The sequence below is a fragment of the Ovis canadensis genome, chromosome 4 (genome assembly GCF_042477335.2).
Source record: "Ovis canadensis isolate MfBH-ARS-UI-01 breed Bighorn chromosome 4, ARS-UI_OviCan_v2, whole genome shotgun sequence".
NCBI classification, from domain to species: domain Eukaryota; kingdom Metazoa; phylum Chordata; class Mammalia; order Artiodactyla; family Bovidae; genus Ovis; species Ovis canadensis.
This window is the reverse complement of record NC_091248.1, coordinates 79,528,795-79,547,555: the sequence shown is the minus strand read 5'-3', so window position 1 is coordinate 79,547,555 and position 18,761 is coordinate 79,528,795. Positions and strand designations below refer to the sequence as shown.

At 37.7% G+C, this 18,761-nt stretch overlaps 1 protein-coding gene across 14 annotated transcripts in view; it reads right to left on the bottom strand.

Annotated features, from left to right (window-relative positions):
* PDE1C (phosphodiesterase 1C) overlaps window positions 1–18,761 on the bottom strand; it is a 541,038-nt gene that overhangs the window by 53,565 nt on the left and 468,712 nt on the right. For 11 of the 14 annotated variants that reach the window (XM_069588072.1, XM_069588069.1, XM_069588073.1 and 8 more), the window contains one exon: window positions 15,959–16,036. The exons of the other annotated variants lie outside the window; for them this stretch is intronic. In XM_069588072.1, the coding sequence (XP_069444173.1) occupies window positions 15,959–16,036 (78 nt within the window). The remainder of the gene's footprint in view (window positions 1–15,958; window positions 16,037–18,761) is intronic. 14 annotated transcript variants of the gene reach the window in all.

The following is an 18,761-nucleotide window of genomic DNA, read 5'->3' as shown; positions in this document are numbered from 1 at the left end:
CAGACATAAAAGGAGAAATTGACAGTAACACAATCATAGTAGGAGACCTTAACACCCCACTCACACCAAAGGACAGATCATCAAAACACAAGTAAGGAAACACAAGTCTTAAATGATACATTAGATGAGATTGATTTCAACTGATATCTTTAGGACAGTCCATCCAAATGCAGAAGAATACAACTTCTTCTCAAGTAAACGTGGAACATTCTCCAGGATAGACCACATCTTGGGTCACAAATCAAACTTCAGTAAATTTAAGAAAACTGAAATCATATCAAGCATCTTCTCCAACCACAACACTATGAGAGTAGATATCAATTACAAGAAAAACCCTGTAAGAAGCATAAACACATGGAGACTAAACAACACATTTCTAAATAACCAACAGGTTACTGAAGAAATTAAAGGGAAATAAAAAAATTTCTAGAAACAAATGACAATGAAAACATGACAACTCAAAACCTGTAGGATGCAGCAAAAGCAGTTCTAAGAAAGAAGTTTATAGCAATAGAATCTTACCCTCAAGAAATAGGAAAAACATTGAATAGACAACCTAACTTTACAGCTAAACCTACTGGAAAAAGAACAACAACAAAAAATTAGTAGAAGGAAAGAGATCATAAAGATAGGAGCAGAAATAATTGAAAAAGTAATGAAAGAAACAATAGCAAAGATTAATAAAACTAAAAGTTGGTTCTTTGAGAAGATAAACAAAATTGACAAACCTTTAGCCAGCCTCATCAAGGAAAAAAGAGAGAAAAATCAAATCAACAAAATTAGAAATGAAAAAGGAGCGGTTACAACAGACAATGCAGAAATACAAAGGATTATAAGAGACTATTATGAACAATTATATGGCAATAAAATAGATAGCCTGGAAGAAATGGACAGATTCTTAGAAAAGTCCAATCTTCCAAGACTGAACCAGGTAGAAATAGAAATTATTAACAACCCAGTTACAAGCACTGAAATTGAAGCTGTGATCAAAAATCTCCCAAAAAACAAAAGCCCAGGAACAGATGGCTTCACAGGCGAATTCTATCCAAATTTAGAGAACAGCTAATGCCTATCCTTCTAAAACTCTTTCAAAAAATTTCAGAGAAAGGAACACTTCCAAACTCATTCTGTGAGGCCACCATCACCCTGATACCAAAAGCAGACAAAAACAACACACAAAAAAGAAAACTACAGGCCAATATCACTGATGAACATAGATGCAAAAATCCTCAACAAAAGAAAGCAAACAGAATTCAGCAACACATCAAAAAGCTCATACACCATGACCAAGCTGGGTTTATTCCAGGGATGCAAGGATTCTTCAATGTATGCAAATCAATCAATGTGATACACCAAATTAACAAATTGAAAGATAAAAACCATATGATAATAGATGCAGAAAAAGCCTCTGACAAAGTTTAGCACCCATTTTTGATTAAAACTCTTCAAAAAATGGGCACAGAGGAAACTTACCTCAACACAGTAAAGGCCATATATGATCAGTCTACAGCAAACATTATTCTCAATGGTGAAAAACTGAAAGCATTCCCCCTAAGATCAAGAAGACAAGGGTGTCCACTTTCACCACTGTTATGCAACATAGATCTGGAAGTCCTAGCTACAGTAATCAGAGAAGAAACAGAAATAAAAGGAATCCAGATCAGAAAAGAAGAAATAAAGCTGTCACTGTTTGCAGATGACATGATACTGTACATAGAAAACCTTAAAGACAGTATCAGAAAATTACTAGAGCTAATCAGTGAATTTAGCAAAGTAGCAGGATACAAAAATAATACACAGAAATCACTTGCATTTCTATATACTAACAGAAAAATCAGAAAAAGAAATTAAAGAATCAATCCCATTCACCACAGCAACAAAAAGAATTAAATATCTAGGAATAAACTTACCTAAAGAGACAAAAGAACTATATGCAGAAAATTATAAGACACTGATGAAAGAAATCAAAGATGACATAAACAGATAGAGAGATATTCCATGTTCCTGGGTAAAAAGAATCAATATTGTGAAAATGACTATACTACCAAATGCAATCTACAGATTCAGTGTAATCCCTATCAAATTACCAATGGCATTTTTCACAGAACTGGGTATTCTTTGGAAGGAATGATGCTAAGGCTGAAGCTCCAGTACTTTGGCCACCTCATGCAAAGAGTTGACTCATTGGAAAAGACTGATGCTGGGAGGGACTGGGGGCAGGAGGAGAAGGGGACGACAGAGGATGAGATGGCTGGATGGCATCACCGACTCTATGGACGTGAGTTTGAGTGAACTCCGGGAGTTGGTGATGGACAGGGAGCCCTGGCATGCTGCAATTCATGGGGTCGCAAAGAGTCGAACACAACTGAATGGCTGAACTGAACTGAACAGAGAATAAAAAATTTCACAATTCATATGGAAACACAAAAGACCCCAAATAGCCAAAGCAGTCTTGAGAAAGAAGAACAGAGCTGGAGCAATCAACCTTCTTGACTTCAGATTATACTACAAAGCTACAGTCATCAAGACATTATGGTACTGGCACAAAAACAGAAATATAGACCAATGGAACAAGACAGAAAGCACAGAAATAAATCCATGCACCTATGGGTACCTTATTTTTGACAAAGGAGGCAAGAATATACAGTGGGGCAAAGACAGCCTCTTCAATAAATGGTGCTGGGAAAACTGGACAGCTACATGTAAAAGAATGAAATTAGAACACTTTCTAACACCATACACAAAGATAAACTCAAAATGGATTAAAGTCCTAAATATAAGACCAGAAACTATAATACTCTTAGAGGAAAACATAGGCAAAACACTCGATGACATAATTCAAAGAAAGATCCTCTATGACTCACCTCCTAGAATAACGGAAATAAAAACAAAAGTAAACAAGGGGAACCTGATTAAACTTAAAAGCTTTTGCACAGTAAAGAAAACTATAAGCAAGGTGAAAAGACAACCCTCAGAATGGGAGAAAATAATAGCAAATGAAACAACTGACAAAGGATTAATTTCCAAAATATACAAGGAGCTCATACAACTCAATGTCATAAAAACAAACAACCCAATCAAAAAGTGGGAAAAAGACCTAAACAGACATTTCTCCAAAGAAGACATACAGATGGCTAACAAACACATGAAAAGATGCTCAACATTGCTCATTATTAGAGAAATGCAAATCAAAACTACAATGAGATATCACCTCACACTGGTCAGAACGACCATCATCAAAAAGTCTACAAACAATAAATGCTGGACAGGGTGTGGAGAAAAGCGAACACTCTTGCACTGTTGGTGGGAATGTAAATTGATACAGCCACTATGGAAGACAGTATGGAGATTCCTTAAAAAAACAAGAATAACACCACCATATGTCCCAGCAATCTCATTCCTAGGCATATACCCTGAGGAAATCAAATTGAGAAAGACACATGTATCCCATTGTTCATGGAAGCACTAGTTACAATAGCTAGAACATGGAAGCAACCTAGCTGTCCATCGATAGATGAATGGATAAAGAAGTTGTGGTACACATACACATGGAATATTACTCAGCTATAAAAAGGAATGCATATGAGTCAGTTCTGATGAGGTGGATGAACCTAGAACTTATTATAGAGAGTAAAGTGAGTCAGAAAGAGAAAGATAAATATTGTATTCTAATGTACCTATACAGAATCTAGAAAAATGGTACTGAAGAATATATTTACAGGGCAGCAATGGAGAAACAGACATAAGGAATAGACTTATGTATATGGGGAGAGGGGTTATGGAAAGAGTAAAGGCAATGTCAAAGAATGCTCAAACTACCGCACACACAATTGCACTCATCTCACACACTAGTAAAGTAATGCTCAAAATTCTCCAAGCTAGGCTTCAGCAATATGTGAACCGTGAACTTCCAGACATTCAAGCTGGTTTTAGAAAAGGCAGAGGAACCAGAGATCAGACTCCCAACATTCACTGGATCATCAAAAAAGCAAGAGAGTTCCACAAAAACATCTATTTCTGCTTTATTGACTGTGCCAAAGCCTTTGACTGTGTGGATCACAATAAACTATGGAAAATTCTTCAAGAGATGGGAAACCAGACTACTTGACCTGCCTGTTGAGAAATCTGTATGCAGGTCAGGAAGCAACAGTTAGAACTGGACATGGAACAACAGACTGGTTCCAAATAGGAAAAGGAGTACGTCAAGGCTGTATATTGTTACCCTGCTTATTTAACTTATATGCAGAGTACATCATGAGAAACGTTGTGCTGGAGGAAGCACAAGCTGGAATCAAGATTGCCGGGAGAAATATCAATAACCTCAGATATGCAGATGACACCACCCTTATGGCAGAAAGTGAAGAGGAACTAAAAAGCCTCTTGATGAAAGTGAGAAGAGTGAAAAAGTTGGCTTTAAAGCTCAACATTCAGAAAACGAAGATCATGGCATCTGGTCCCATCATTTCATGGGAAATAGATGGGGAAACAGTGGAAACAGTGTCAGACTTTATTTTGGGGGGCTCCAAAATCACTGCAGATGGTGATTGCAGCCATGAAATTAAAAGACACTTACTCTTTGGAAGAAACGTTATGACCAACCTAGATAGCATATTCAAAAGCAGAGACATTACTTTGTCAACAAAGGTCCATCTAGTCAAGGCCATGGTTTTTCCAGTGGTCATGTATGGATGTGAGAGTTGGACTGTGAAGAAAGTTGATCACTGAAGAACTGATGCTTTTGAACTGTGGTGTTGGAGAAGACTCTTGAGCGTCCCTTGGACTGCAAGGAGATCCAACAAGTCCATCCTAAAGGAGATCAGTTCTGGGGGTTCTTTGGAAGGACTGATGCTGAAGCCAAAACTCCAGTACTTTGGCCACCTCATGCGAAGAGTTGACTCATTGGAAAAGACCCTGATGCTGGGAGGGATTTGGAGCAGGAGGAGAAGGGGACGACAGAAGATGAGAAGGCTGGATGGCACCACCAACTTGATGGATATGAGTTTGGGTAAACTCCAGGAATTGGTGATGGACAGGGAGGGCTGGTGTGCTGTGATTCATGGGGTCGCAGAGTTGGACATGACTGAGCGACTGAACTGAACTGAACTGAACTGAACATGGAAACTTACATTACGATACATAAAATAGATGGGAATTTGCTGTATGGCTCAGGAAACTCAAACAGTGGTTCTGTATCAATCAATCTAGAGGGCTGGGATAGGGAGGGAGGTGGAAGGGAGGTTCAAAAGGGAGGGGATATATGTATACCTATGGCTGATTTATGTTGAGATTTGACAGTAAACAACACATTCTGTAAAGCAAGTATCCTTTAGGATAAAGGATAAATTTAAAAATAAATTAAAAATAAATAAAAATAAAAAATATTTAAAAAATTAAAAATAAATTAAAAAGAAAAAAAAGGAAACTAGAAAAAAAAAGAAAGAAATAGACCTACTTTTGTCAATCCATGCAGGTACAATGAAACTAACAAATGTTATCCCCTGAGAAGGAAGAAGTGAAAAAACCCAAAGGATCGGATTAACTATTTGTAGAAACTACCTCACAGCAGTAGTATTGACTGTAGCAGCATGATCAGTGGTGAAGTGTATTGTAAATTATTCATTGTTAAAACCAGTTTAGCACTACAGTCTCACAGGTTTAATTTTTAAAGTAAATTAGAAAGGATTCAAAGTTATTGTTATGGTAGCACCATCTTGCATATGACAGAAAAGAACAGGGTACTAGCTAGTGTTCCCAGAACTGTTCATCATCATCATCATTTTACCCCCCAAGGTTCATGATATGGGCATGCTTTGGGGAGTATGCAGAGTTTATGATAATATGTTAGGTTTATATGATAGGAAAAGAAAATAAGAAAAACAAGTTTGAAGATCTCTGCCTTAAAAACAAAGAACTTTCATCAAGATCAAGGTCCAAGCAAGCAAAGACTGAAAATTAACAGCGTGAATCTATCCCAAATATCAACATATCTGATACTGAATGTGAGATCCAAAAGGAGACTAGCTGTAAAATGGGTGCCATGGAGGCCTCCTCTTGCACTGTCAGGATCTAGGGTACACAAGATCATCCCTATTTACTTTTCTTGGCACACCCATCCCAAAGGCAGAGACAGAAGTTTCAAGACATTCTTCTTTCAAGTTACAATGAATCAACTAACTTTCCCTATACCCCTACATTCTCAGCTTACCAGGCAACTTTCTGGTATGAACTGACCTCCTAAGTAGCTTTTCCTTCAGGAGAAAGAAACCACTGACTGGCCAGTAGATGCGAGCATTCCAGTGTACATGAAGGATATATTTCATAGTAAAATGATAATCAAAACAACACATTGGGCACAACTATTCATTTCAGTGTCAACAAGTCTTCTATAGCAGAATCCACCTTTCATTTACTGTCAATATGGAATTTATTTATCTGACAATGTCAAAAGTAAGATATCCATATACATGTGGATCTGGAACTTCTAGTCTCTTCCATTGACCGAAAAGCAGGCTTACCTGTTCAGTCTTCCAACTTTTTCCTTCTTTTCCCAAGCTGCTTCACCTATTCTGAATACTTTGCATTTACATATAAATTTTAAAACGAGCTTGTCAATTTCTACCCCAAAAGCCTGTTAGGATTTTGATGGATGGCATGGAATCCATGGATCAATTTAGAAAGAACTTAAATTTCAACTATCTCTGGAAAATACTCAGAAACTAAATAATATACTACTAAATAGTCCTTAGATCAATGAAGAAGTAAAAGTAAAAATTAGAAAATATTTTGAATGAAATGTGAATAAAAATGCAACATATCAAAGTCTGTGGTATTTTACTAAATAAAACAATATTTGGAGGGAATATACAGCATAATGCTTAGTGTTAATCTATAGCCTTGCTATTTGTTTCCTATTTGTCTCATCTATTCTTTGTTCTCATTTTTTTCTACCTTCTTTAGATTAGTTATTCTTATGATTTTATTTTATCTCTTTTGGTTTATTAGTTCAGTTCAGTTCAGTTGCTCAGTCGTGTCTGACTCTTTGCGACCCCATGAATCACAGCACGCCAGGCCTCCCTGTCCATCACCAACTCCTGGAGTTCACTCAGACTCACGTCCATCGAGTCAGTGATGCCATCCAGCCATCTCATCCTCTGTCGTCCCCTTCTCCTCCTGCCCGCAATCCCTCCCAGCATCAGAGTCTTCTCCAATGAGTCAACTCTTCACATGAGGTGGCCAAAGTACTGGAGTCTCAGCTTCAGCATCATTCCCTCCAAAGAAATCCCAGGGCTGATCTCCTTCAGAATGGACTGGTTGGATCTCCTTGCAGTCCAAGGGACTCTCAAGAGCCTTCTCCAACACCACAGTTCAAAATCATCAATTTTTCGGCGCTCAGCTTTCTTTACAGTCCAACTCTCACATCCATACATGACCACTGGAAAAACCATAGCCTTGACTAGACAGACCTTTGTTATATGTCATTATTTTGTTATTTTAGTAATTGTTTTAGAGTTTATGGTAAGTGCTCTTAATTTATCTCAATCTACTTTCAAATGATACTGTATCACTTCATGTACAATATCAGAACTTTACAATAGCATATACATTACTCTTCTCCATATTTTTATGCTATTTTTGTCATATATTTGTTTTATATATACTATAACCCAAAACATATTTTGTTCAAAGTCAATTATTTAGCCAAGATATCTAAATGATAAGAAAAAATACTGCATTTTTATCCATTTAGTTACCATTTTTAGTGCTCGTCAATACTTTGATGCATCGGCATTAGCCATCCCTCTGCCATTCTTTAACATTTCGTGTAGTGTAGGTCTACCAGAAATGAATTCTTTCAGTTTTTGTATCTGAAAGATATTTTTGCTGGGTATAGAATTTTTGATCAAAACTTTTCTCTTAGCCCTTTAAGGATGTTGCTCTATCTTCTCATTTACATTGTTTCTGATGAGATTCCTACTGTTATCCTTATCTTTGTTCATCTCTATATACCTTCTTTTCTCCAGCTGTTTTAAAATTTTTTCTATTCATTACTGGTTTGGAGTAATTTGATTATGATAAGCTTTTGGTTTAATTTTCTTCACATTCCTTGTGCTTGTGTTTTATTGTGGTTCTTAAGCCAATGGACTTACAGTTTTCATCATTCAGCAAAATTTTAGCCATGACTTCATCAAATATTCTTTCCTCCTTTCTCTCCTCTTTACTTTAGGACACCAATTACACATACATTAGGCTGCTTGAGGGTGCCTTACACAACACGGAGGTTCTTTACAATTGCTATGCTTGCTTCTGTGTTTCATTTCAGACAATTTCTATTGCTAGTTCTCACTATTCTTCTACAATGTCTAATCACACCTGGTGTATTTATTAATCTCATCCAATGTTATTTAGTTAATACCATCCAGTATATTTTTCATATCAGACCTTGTAGTTCTCACCTCTAGACATTTGATTTAATCGTCTTTATATCTTTCATGTCTACATTCATCTTTCAAACATATGGGCAACAGTTGTAAGAACTACTTTAAAGTTCTCCTCTACTAATTCTAATATCTTTTTCAGTTCTGGGTTGGTTTCAATTGGTTGTTATTTTCTTCTTATTATAGACAGTATTTTCTTGCTTCTTTGCATGTCCAGTAATTTTTGATTGGATGTTAGACATTGTGAATTTTAGCTAGTTGGATACTATATGTTTTTATACACACACACACACACACACACACACACACACACACACTCACAAAGCCCACATTCTGGGATGCAGCTATTTGGAAACACTTTGATCCTCTTATATCTCAATTTTAAGAGATGTATGGCAGAAAAACCAACACAATATTGTAAAGCAATTATCCTTCAATTAAAAATAAATTATATATATATACATATATAATTTTTTAAAAAAGATTTGTTAGGTGAGACTAAAGCAACATTTAGCCAAGTGAGAAATAGATTTAAGGGACTAGATCTGATAGACAGAGTGCCTGATGAACTATGGACGGAGGTTTGTGACATTGTACAGGAGACAGGGATCAAGACCATCCCCATGGAAAAGAAATGCAAAAAAGCAAAATGGCTGTCTGGGGAGGCCTTACAAATAGCTGTGAAAAGAAGAGAGGCAAAAAGCAAAGGAAAAAAGGAAAGATATAAGCATCTGAATGCAGAGTTCCAAAGAATAGCAAGGAGAAATAAGAAAGCCTTCATCAGTGATCAATGCAAAGAAATAGAGGAAAACAACAGAATGGGAAAGACTAGAGATCTCTTCAAGAAAATTCGAGATACCAAGGGAACATTTCATGCCAAGACGGGCTCAATAAAGGACAGAAATGGTGTGGACGTAACAGAAATAGAAGATATTAAGAAGAGGTGGCAAGAATACACAGGAGAACTGTACAAAAAAGATCTTCATGACCAAGATAATCACGATGGTGTGATCACTCACCTAGAGCCAGACATCCTGGAATGTGAAGTCAAGTGGGCCTTAGAAAGCATCACTACGAACAAAGCTAGTGGAGGTGATGGAATTCCTATTGAGCTATTTCAAATCCTGAAAGATGATGCTGCCAAAGTGCTGCACTCAATATGCCAGCAAATTTGGAAAACTCAGCAGTGGCCACAGGACTGGAAAAGGGCAGTTTTCATTCCAATCCCAAAGAAAGGCAATGCCAAAGAATGTTCAAACTACCACACAATTGCACTCATCTCACACGCTAGTAAAGTAATGCTCAAAATTCTCCAAGCCAGGCTTCAGCAATATGTGAACAGTGAACTTCCAGATGTTCAAGCTGGTTTTAGAAAAGGCAGAGGAACCAGAGATCAAATTGCCAACATCTGCTGGATCATGGAAAAAGTAAGATAGTTCCAGTAAAACATCTATTTCTGCTTTATTGACTATGCCAAAGCCTTTGACTGTGTGGATCACAATAAACTGGAAATTCTTCAAGAGATGGGAAACCAGACCACCTGACCTGCCTGTTGAGAAACCTATATGCAGGTCAGGAAGCAACAGTTAGAACTGGACATAGAACAACAGACTGGTTCCAAATAGGAAAAGGAATACATCAAGGCTGTATATTGTCACCCTGCTTATTTAACTTTTATGCAGAGTACATCATGAGAAACGCTGGACTGGAAGAAGCACATGCTGGAATCAAGATTGCCGGGAGAAAGATCAATAACCTCAGATATGCAGATGATAGATACCACCTTTATGGCAGAGAGTGAGGAAGAACTAAAGAGCCTCTTGATGAAAGTGAAAGAGGAGAGTGAAAAAGTTGGCTTAAAGCTCAACATTCAGAAAATGAAGATCATGGCATCTGGTCCCATCACTTCATGGCAAATAGATGGGAAACAGTAGAAACAGTGTCAGACTTTATTTTGAGGGGCTCGAAAATCACTGTGGATGGTGATTGCAGCCATTAAATTAAAAGACGCTTACTCCTTGGAAGAAAAGTTATGACCAACCTAGATAGCATATTAAAAATCAGAGACATTACTTTGCCAACTAAGGTCCGTCTAGTCAAGGCTATCATTTTTCCAGTGGTCATGTATGGATGTGAGAGTTGGACTGTGAAGAAGGCTGAGTGCCAAAGAATTGATGCTTTTGAAGTGTGGTGTTGGAGAAGACTCTTGAGAGTCCCTTGGACTGCAAGGAGATCCAACCAGTCCATCCTAAAGGAGACCAGTCCTGGGTGTTCTTTGAAAGGACTGATGCTGAAACTGAAACTCCAATACTTTGGCACCTGATGCAAAGACCTGACTCATTTGAAAAGACCCTGATGCTGGGAAAGATGAAGGCAGGAGGAGAAGGGGACGACAGAGGATGAGATGGCTGGAAGGCATCACTGACTCGATGGACGTGAGTCTGAGTGAAGTCTGAGAGTTGGTGATGGACAGGGAGGACTGGTGTGCGGTGATTCATGGTGTTGCAAAGAGTCGGACACAACTGAGTGACTGAACTGACTGACTGACTGAGGCAATTGTAGGGCTCACTTTATTTGCTTCTTGTCTCTTAGACATACTGTTTTCATTTCATGATATCCAATATGTCTTAATGTCTTCATCTCTTGAAAACCAGTCTTCCACATACATTGTCTTTATTAAAAAATGTTTCAAGTGGAATTTAAATCTAATTCTTGGTCATCCTCTTTGGAGAAGCCGATGTCAACTCTTCACAACTGACCAAAATTTCATGAACCAACATCTTTAAGCATTCTACATCTTGGAACATTCAATAAAGGAAAAAGTCTTGCTGTACTGCCTCACTGGGACTTGATAAATAACCTTGCAAGGCCTAATTATAATCAATCATTTGAGAGACACAAACAGTGGCTGTCTCTTATATCTCTGTTAGTGCAGTGGAGTAAAGTTAAGGGCAACTTCATATTTCTGGGCAACTATAAAAATTATAGCTATGCTATTTCAAAGATGACTAAAAACACATCGATAGTAATTCATTCACATATTATGTTACAAGTCTTCCAATGATCATGTAAAACTTTAGGCCCTGAGAGAATCTTGGCTTAGAAATCTAGATCTTTTTATGTTAGTACATTTCTCCCTAAGAATAAATAAGGTATTTGTCAAATAGCATTCATTCTTTGAAGTCAGTTGGAAAAATTAGTACTGCAGGGTATTAAACAGTACTTCAGCAGCCTGACAGAGATAATTTACAATTGCAATGTGTTCATTATGCCAGTATGTAATTTACCCCTTTCAGCACATGCTCCTTCCCTCTCTATCTGCCACCGCTCACTGGAGTTTTGGGAATAACCAACTGTGGTCTAGTTTCCACTAGGTTTCTTTCTGAACATATACAATATTGAAACTTCTAAACAGAGTGGGTTTGATCACACTGGGCACTGAATAGTGCTTGGATACTCCCTTTCAAAAATTAGAGCTGGTTCCCAGGGGTTGTACTAAGGGTAGGGGCATTAAAAATAGTTAAATCGACTCCCCTTGGTCATCAGATGTAGTAAGAGCCATTAAAAAGAAATGTTCAAAGTGTATCTGTTTGTCACCAGATAGTTTCTGAAAATCAATATATCTAACTGATATACATATCATTTTTAGGAAAACTAACATATTTTGAGCATTTACCATATAGACAGCAATGTTCCAGTTGCTTTCCAACCCCTATGAAGAATCTTTATAACCATTCTTATAGATGATAACAACAGAAGTGCAATAAGATTATAACTGATCCAAGGTCATAGGACTACCACTATTGTTAGCACAGGAACCTAGTTCTTTCTGATCTAAATCCATGGTCTAAGCGCAATGCAATGCTACATTTACTAACACTTCTCTCAAACTACATTTCCAATATATTAAATGAGGTGTCTAAACTTTGAGGTATCACTCTAAATTAAATTTTTATGTGATTATTCCTATGGCTCAAAATTATAATAAATTCTGAAGTCTATTATAACTCTGTATTAATCGCTCAGTCATGTCCGACTCTTTTCGATCCCATGGACTGTAGCAAGCCAGGCTCTTCTGTCTGTAGAATTCTCCAGGCAAGAATACCGGAGTGGATTGCCATTTCCTTCTCCAGGGGAATCTCATAAAAGACTTGTCTCATGCAGACTTTAAGACAAGTAGCTCTGTGCACCTGCCTGCGAGGATCTCAAAAGCTCATGCAGAAGCTTTAACTGGGTTTCAATCGTGTATTCAGTGTAGATGATCGCAACACTGCCTTACTCTCTCAAGGCTGCATCCTTGGAAAAGCTCCTCACTCAGAAAGAGTAGGCAGGTCATGCATTCCGGGGACAAAGAGAGAGGGAGAGGCAACTCAAATTTTTCCATCCAGCTGGCAGTTCATTTTTAAAATAAAATAATATTAACTGTTCAAAGTTAAGAAAACTGGTAAGTGGTAGCGGCAAGATTTAAACCAAAACACCTGGCTCAGGAACCCAGGCGCTTAACCACTATGCTGTTAGATCTTCCAATGAGACCTGAAAACACCCTGGTAGAGATGCAAAGTGTTTTAATTTTCTATGTGTGCTTAGTTGCTCTGTCGTGTCCGACTCTTTGTGACCCCATGGACTGTAGCCCACCAGGCTCCTCTGTTCATGGGGATTCTCCAGGCAAGAATACTACAGTGGGTTGCCATGCCCTCCTTCAGAGGATCTTCCTAACCCAGGGATCAAACCCAGGTCTCACACATTGCAGGCAGATTCTTTACCATCTGAGCCACCACAGAAGCCCTTAATTTTCTATATTGTTTCTTATTTGATCCCATTATATTGTGCTTATTACATAAAATTTTTTCTAAAGTAGTTTTAATGAAAGAAGGGGTACATGAAGCTGAACAAATTCTTTTCTACTTCATGCCACCAAGAAATAACTTTACTCCTGATGAGATATTGGGCTAAGATAGCACAAGTAACTAAAGCACAATGGTCTAATTCCTGATCATACCAAAGCAATGATAATTACTGATGTCATGTTAGACCATCAATGAAATTAAAATACACAGTTGTTCATGTCCAAACTTACAAGTATAGGGACACACCAGACCTTACTGGAATCAGTGAAGGTTAAAGTTATGGAAGGAAAAAGTATAAACATCAGAAAATGTCCCTTCTTTATTTACTGCCTCCTGTTCACTGCCCTATGGGATCAAGAATCCTGTTCATTAAATAATCAAGCTTTAAACTTTTTTGTACAATAGAACAAAATATCTATTTCATTATTTCTCCCCACCAAAAAGAAGTTTTAATTATTTAAAACATCTGGTGATAATTCAATTAAAAAGGACACAGGTAAAGGGGCCTAATGAAGGTAAAAAGAATTCATTTGAATCAGTTCTGATGAGATGGATGAAACTGGAGCCGATTATACAGAGTGAAGTAAGCCAGAAAGAAAAACACCAATACAGTATACTAACACATATATATGGAATTTAGGAAGATGGCAATGACGACCCTGTATGCAAGACAGGGAAAGAGACACAGATGTGTATAACGGACTTTTGGACTCAGAGGGAGAGGGAGAGGGTGGGATGATTTGGGAGAATGACATTCTAACATGTATACTATCATGTGAATTGAATCGCCAGTCTATGTCTGACGCAGGATGCAGCATGCTTGGGGCTGGTGCATGGGGATGACCCGGAGAGTTGTTGTGGGGAGGGAGGTGGGAGGGGGGTTCATGTTTGGGAATGCATGTAAGAATTAAAGATTTTAAAATTTAAAAAATAAAAAACTAAAATTAAAAAAAAAAAAAAAAAATAAAGTTTAAACTATAATGGTCACATGAATATATCATAACAGTTATTTATAGTACAATACAAAAATGCAACAAAATTTATGATTCCAGATTAAAGATCTGGGAATTGATTTATTCTAGGCTTTTTATGCTGTAGGAATTCAGATGGGTCAGTCACTGGATACAGGCTGGAGGTGTATAGGTGTTGGGTTTATAACTAACACTATTCTCAACTATACATATTCTGGCTTGTGTTACCTTGACTTGGTGTAATGGTGCCTGGTACTTGAACAAACTTTACCTATAACAGAATCTGGCTAAGAGGCCATCATTAGGAATTCTATTTTATCTCCCTGTAATTCACATCTTAGTCACCACAATCAATCAAGGAGGGTATGTATTAAGCAAGTGGCTTCCATTTGCATAAACAATATGGCAAAAAAATTGGACATGTGTGTTCCCCAGATATTATGTGACAAGACACCTGGAGTGAACTATTTGAATGATCTTCAAGGAAAGAACTGATTTCATGCATATGGGTAAAGAGAGCACATCACAATGGCTTAGAGATAAAAGCTTAAGAGGATTCTTTTCAACAGATATATGAGGAGGAGTATTTAAAATTCTTACTCCTCAACCTGATTACCCTGCATTTGTTCTTCTTTGAATAACTAAACTATTCAAAGAACAGTTTAGCATCCAATACAATGTCTGCAGGGAGGTATGGTTCAAAGAGTCTGTGTGCTGTGTGCTAAGTCACTTCAGTCATGTCTGACTCTGTGTGACCCCATGTGCTGCAATCCACCAGGCTCCTCTGTCCATGGGATTTTCCAGGCAAGAATACTGGAGTGGGTTTCCATGCCCTCCTCCAAAGGATCTTCCCAACCCAGGGAGTGAACCCACGTCTCTTACCTCTAATCTGCATTGGCAAGTAGATTCTTTACCACTAGCGCCTGGGACCCTAACAAAAACTACTCCCTAAAATGTTCATTTTTAGTTTAATATCATGTATATATATAACTAGGAATGAGTCCATGTTAAAACTGAAACAGGAGGATTATATAAAAGGTGAGAATAGTTTTTTCAATCAAATAGTCCAAAGGGGTAATTCGGTAATAGAAGTTGAACTTTCAGATTTTAGAAAGACTAGAATGCTGTTTATGCAAAGCAAAAGCAGTGCTCATGAAGCCCATTACAATGTAGGTTCATTCTAGCTGGTTTGGGATTCTGATTCAAAACTTGCCTTTAAAACATACTCTTGCTGACCAAACTATTATCCTACAGCTACCCACATTCCAGTATGTGGTTCTCCTGACATACTGATAACACTGAACAGATTTCTGCTTCTGTTTTTTCACAAAAGCAGGAACTCATTAAAGGTTAAAAAAAAAAAAACCTGAAAACATGGCACATTTCCCATTTACATTGAATAATTCATTAAGACTTATATTCCGGAATCAACTTTTCAAAAAGTTTAAAATGAAAAATGGAAAGTGGGAAAAGAAAGAGTACAGAATGCATTTGTAATGGAGAAAGTATGGTGGAAGAGAAGAGATACAATAATAATTTATAAATTATTAAAAAAGGGATAATAGTACTCTTTAAATGTAGTGAATGTTTTTTGGGGGCATAAGACTATATTAACAACCACAATTTCAACTTTATGTGTAATTCTAACAAGCTTGCATTAAATTGCACGTTTTATGGAAAAATGTAATGGGAATTATGCTCTTACCATCTGTTTTCTTTGAATCATTTCCGACGTCGGATTGATCCTTCTTGCCTGTCTTATTTTTACCATCTTTCAAGTCACCTGAAAGTGATAAACATGACAAACAGTATATGTATAAAGCCAAGGGGGAAGTTATAAATATCTGTAAACCTGTCAAGATAAAAAAAGGAAACAAAGTACTGCATAAATTTAGTCTTGAGGGGTTACACATCTGAGTGTAAATATCAGGAAATTGGATTAGGTCCTGGAAGTTGGATTATGATCTGGAAATCAAGACTAAAAGTTCATGTTAAACAGGATTGTACTTAAGTCAATGATGTTTATTTTCCAAGGCAGGCAGTTAAGCTTTACTGTTAGGCTGTGGAGTGAGGAAAACCTGGGTTACTCTAAGTTATATCAATTAATAGCTACTGTTGAACTTCTATGTGCTTTTCCTTAGCTGCAAAATGGGGATAATAATGCCTACTTTATAGATAAAAGGACAAATGCATTTAGGTATTGAATGTGCTATCTTGCACTTCACTCAATGATGGCTGTTATTCTAAAACAGAGCTGCAAAGTGGTACTTTAATGAGTTTGTTGAAGTGTAATATATAAAAGTTAAAAAACACTATGCACACAAATGTAGAGTGAATGCATGTCAAAAATTTATTTAGTTCATTTATGAGGAAACCAGGAAGATAATAAGGAAATAGCTATTTCCGGGTGTTTTAGAAATACATTAAAATAAGATTACGACGTTAGAGACAAAACTGGTTATGTCCTACAGAGCAAAAAAACTGTTAATTCTTGGGGTTATCATCCCTAGCAGGCAAAAATCTACAAGTTCTCATGGAATGTCACAGTACCTAGGCTTGAGTCAAGTAGTAAATGATAAAGCTAAACACAGTCATGTTCTTCTAAAACAAGGAGTCAGCAAATCATGAGCCAGTGCCTGAGCCAGTCTGGCCCATTATAATTTCTGGATGTAAAGTTTTATTGGAACCTAGCCACACCCATTCATTTACATATAGTCTATAGTTGCTTTTCAGCTGCAGTGGTAGAGTTGAATAGTTACAACAGAGATACGCAAAGCCAGGAGTATTTACTATCTGGGCCCACACAGAAAATGTTTGCTGCCCAAGACAATTAAACAATCCTTGGGCAGATTTGTTTGAAAATCTCCCTTTCTAGCATTGAAAGGATATGGCAACATTTTTCTCAAATTTACTCTCAAGTTTCAGGTATTTTTCTTACAAATCATACTGATGGCAGCTTTCTTTCTAGCCTGCATAAAATCAAGAATAGGTTACTAATGAATTACTGGCATTGTTTAAGCAAAAAGACCCTAATAATTATTGCATCCAGGAAGAGGGCGGAATAGGGCCCATGGTAGGAGGGCTACATTTACCCTTTCTACTTTCTTTGTGCCAGGCAGTATGCTAAATGCTTTGCGTGCATCATTTCACTAAATTTCAGCAATCCCATTATGAAGGTACTATTATTGAAAGTAGACAAATTCATCAAAGATTCATCCACTAAGTGATCAATATGCTGAATAATAAGTCACCAAATGATTGAGGATGTCTTCCAAATTTGAATTTTGCCTTGAGTTCACTGCAGGTTCACACGCTGGTTAGGCCAACTGTGTTGAGCTGCAATGGGCTGCCACCCTCCATGTGTTTCACACACTCTCAGGCCCCATCTCTCACTAACTTTGCTGAAGTATCTCCCTCTGCAGCAAAACTGCTCCTGTTGGCTACTTTAGATTTGGTTTAAACCACTGATCTGACAAATGACCAACTGACCATTTTGCTTAAATATTAAATAGACTAACAGAGAATGGACGTGAGACTTGTATCAACATCTAAATTTTATAGCTATGGAACCTGAAGCACAAGTAAAGTAACTGACCATAACATATACATGTGGGTCTGATTTTAGAGGCCAAGTCCTCAAGCACTGTATTTGGCAACTTCCCTAAGAAGCTTAAGTTCTAGATTTCAGACTTCCATTTACTGCTGCCATTTCTAAATGCCTTTGGTCTACTCATTTATAAAGAAATGGTTATGTAAGGCTAATTCAAGATGAATTCAAGGATAATTCAAGATAATTATCTAAGGATAATTCAAGATAATTAGGTTGCAATACATTCTAAGTAGTTTTGCAATACAAAATAAGTAGTTTTAATGGAATTTGACAAATTCTAAGCTTGGGGGAAGGGGAGCCGACTCTGGCCAAAGTGCGAGCAGGAGTCTTAGTGCAGCCCATGGTTACCGCCACCACCAATGGCCAAAATAGATGGATTCCTTTGGCGACCCATGGAACAGTCCAAACACTGGCTTTTCCCTGTTTTAAGGATGCCAGAAATGAACTCAAGGATGATCTTGAGCCTTGTAGTCAAACCAATTCCCTGCAGAAAAATGCTCTTTCTTTCCTCAAGGAGCCTTCATACCCCTAAAGCCCAATACTTTAAGCTTTCAGGGTTGCCCTGCATTGGAGCTTTACCCACAGTTGCAGCAAAGCCAGGAAGTCAGCAGGAGAGGTTAGGTGTGCTGGATGCTGGCCAGCAGCCCATGGCAGCCTGCCTTCTCCTCAGTCAGGGTTGGGGAGACTGAGAGGGAAAGTGCCTTGATGGAGACCAAAGCTTAGGGGCTCCCATGATTGCTGATAGGGGCTCAAACCTCTAGAACCCCAATGAGCCAATGTCCTTCAGCTCTATCCTAAAAGTATCTTGGGCGACCACAAAGAAGGGTGCCAGGAAAGTGACATATGTTTGTCTGATGATGTTCCTTGAACAGAATCCATTAGGAATTTCCCATGGGTT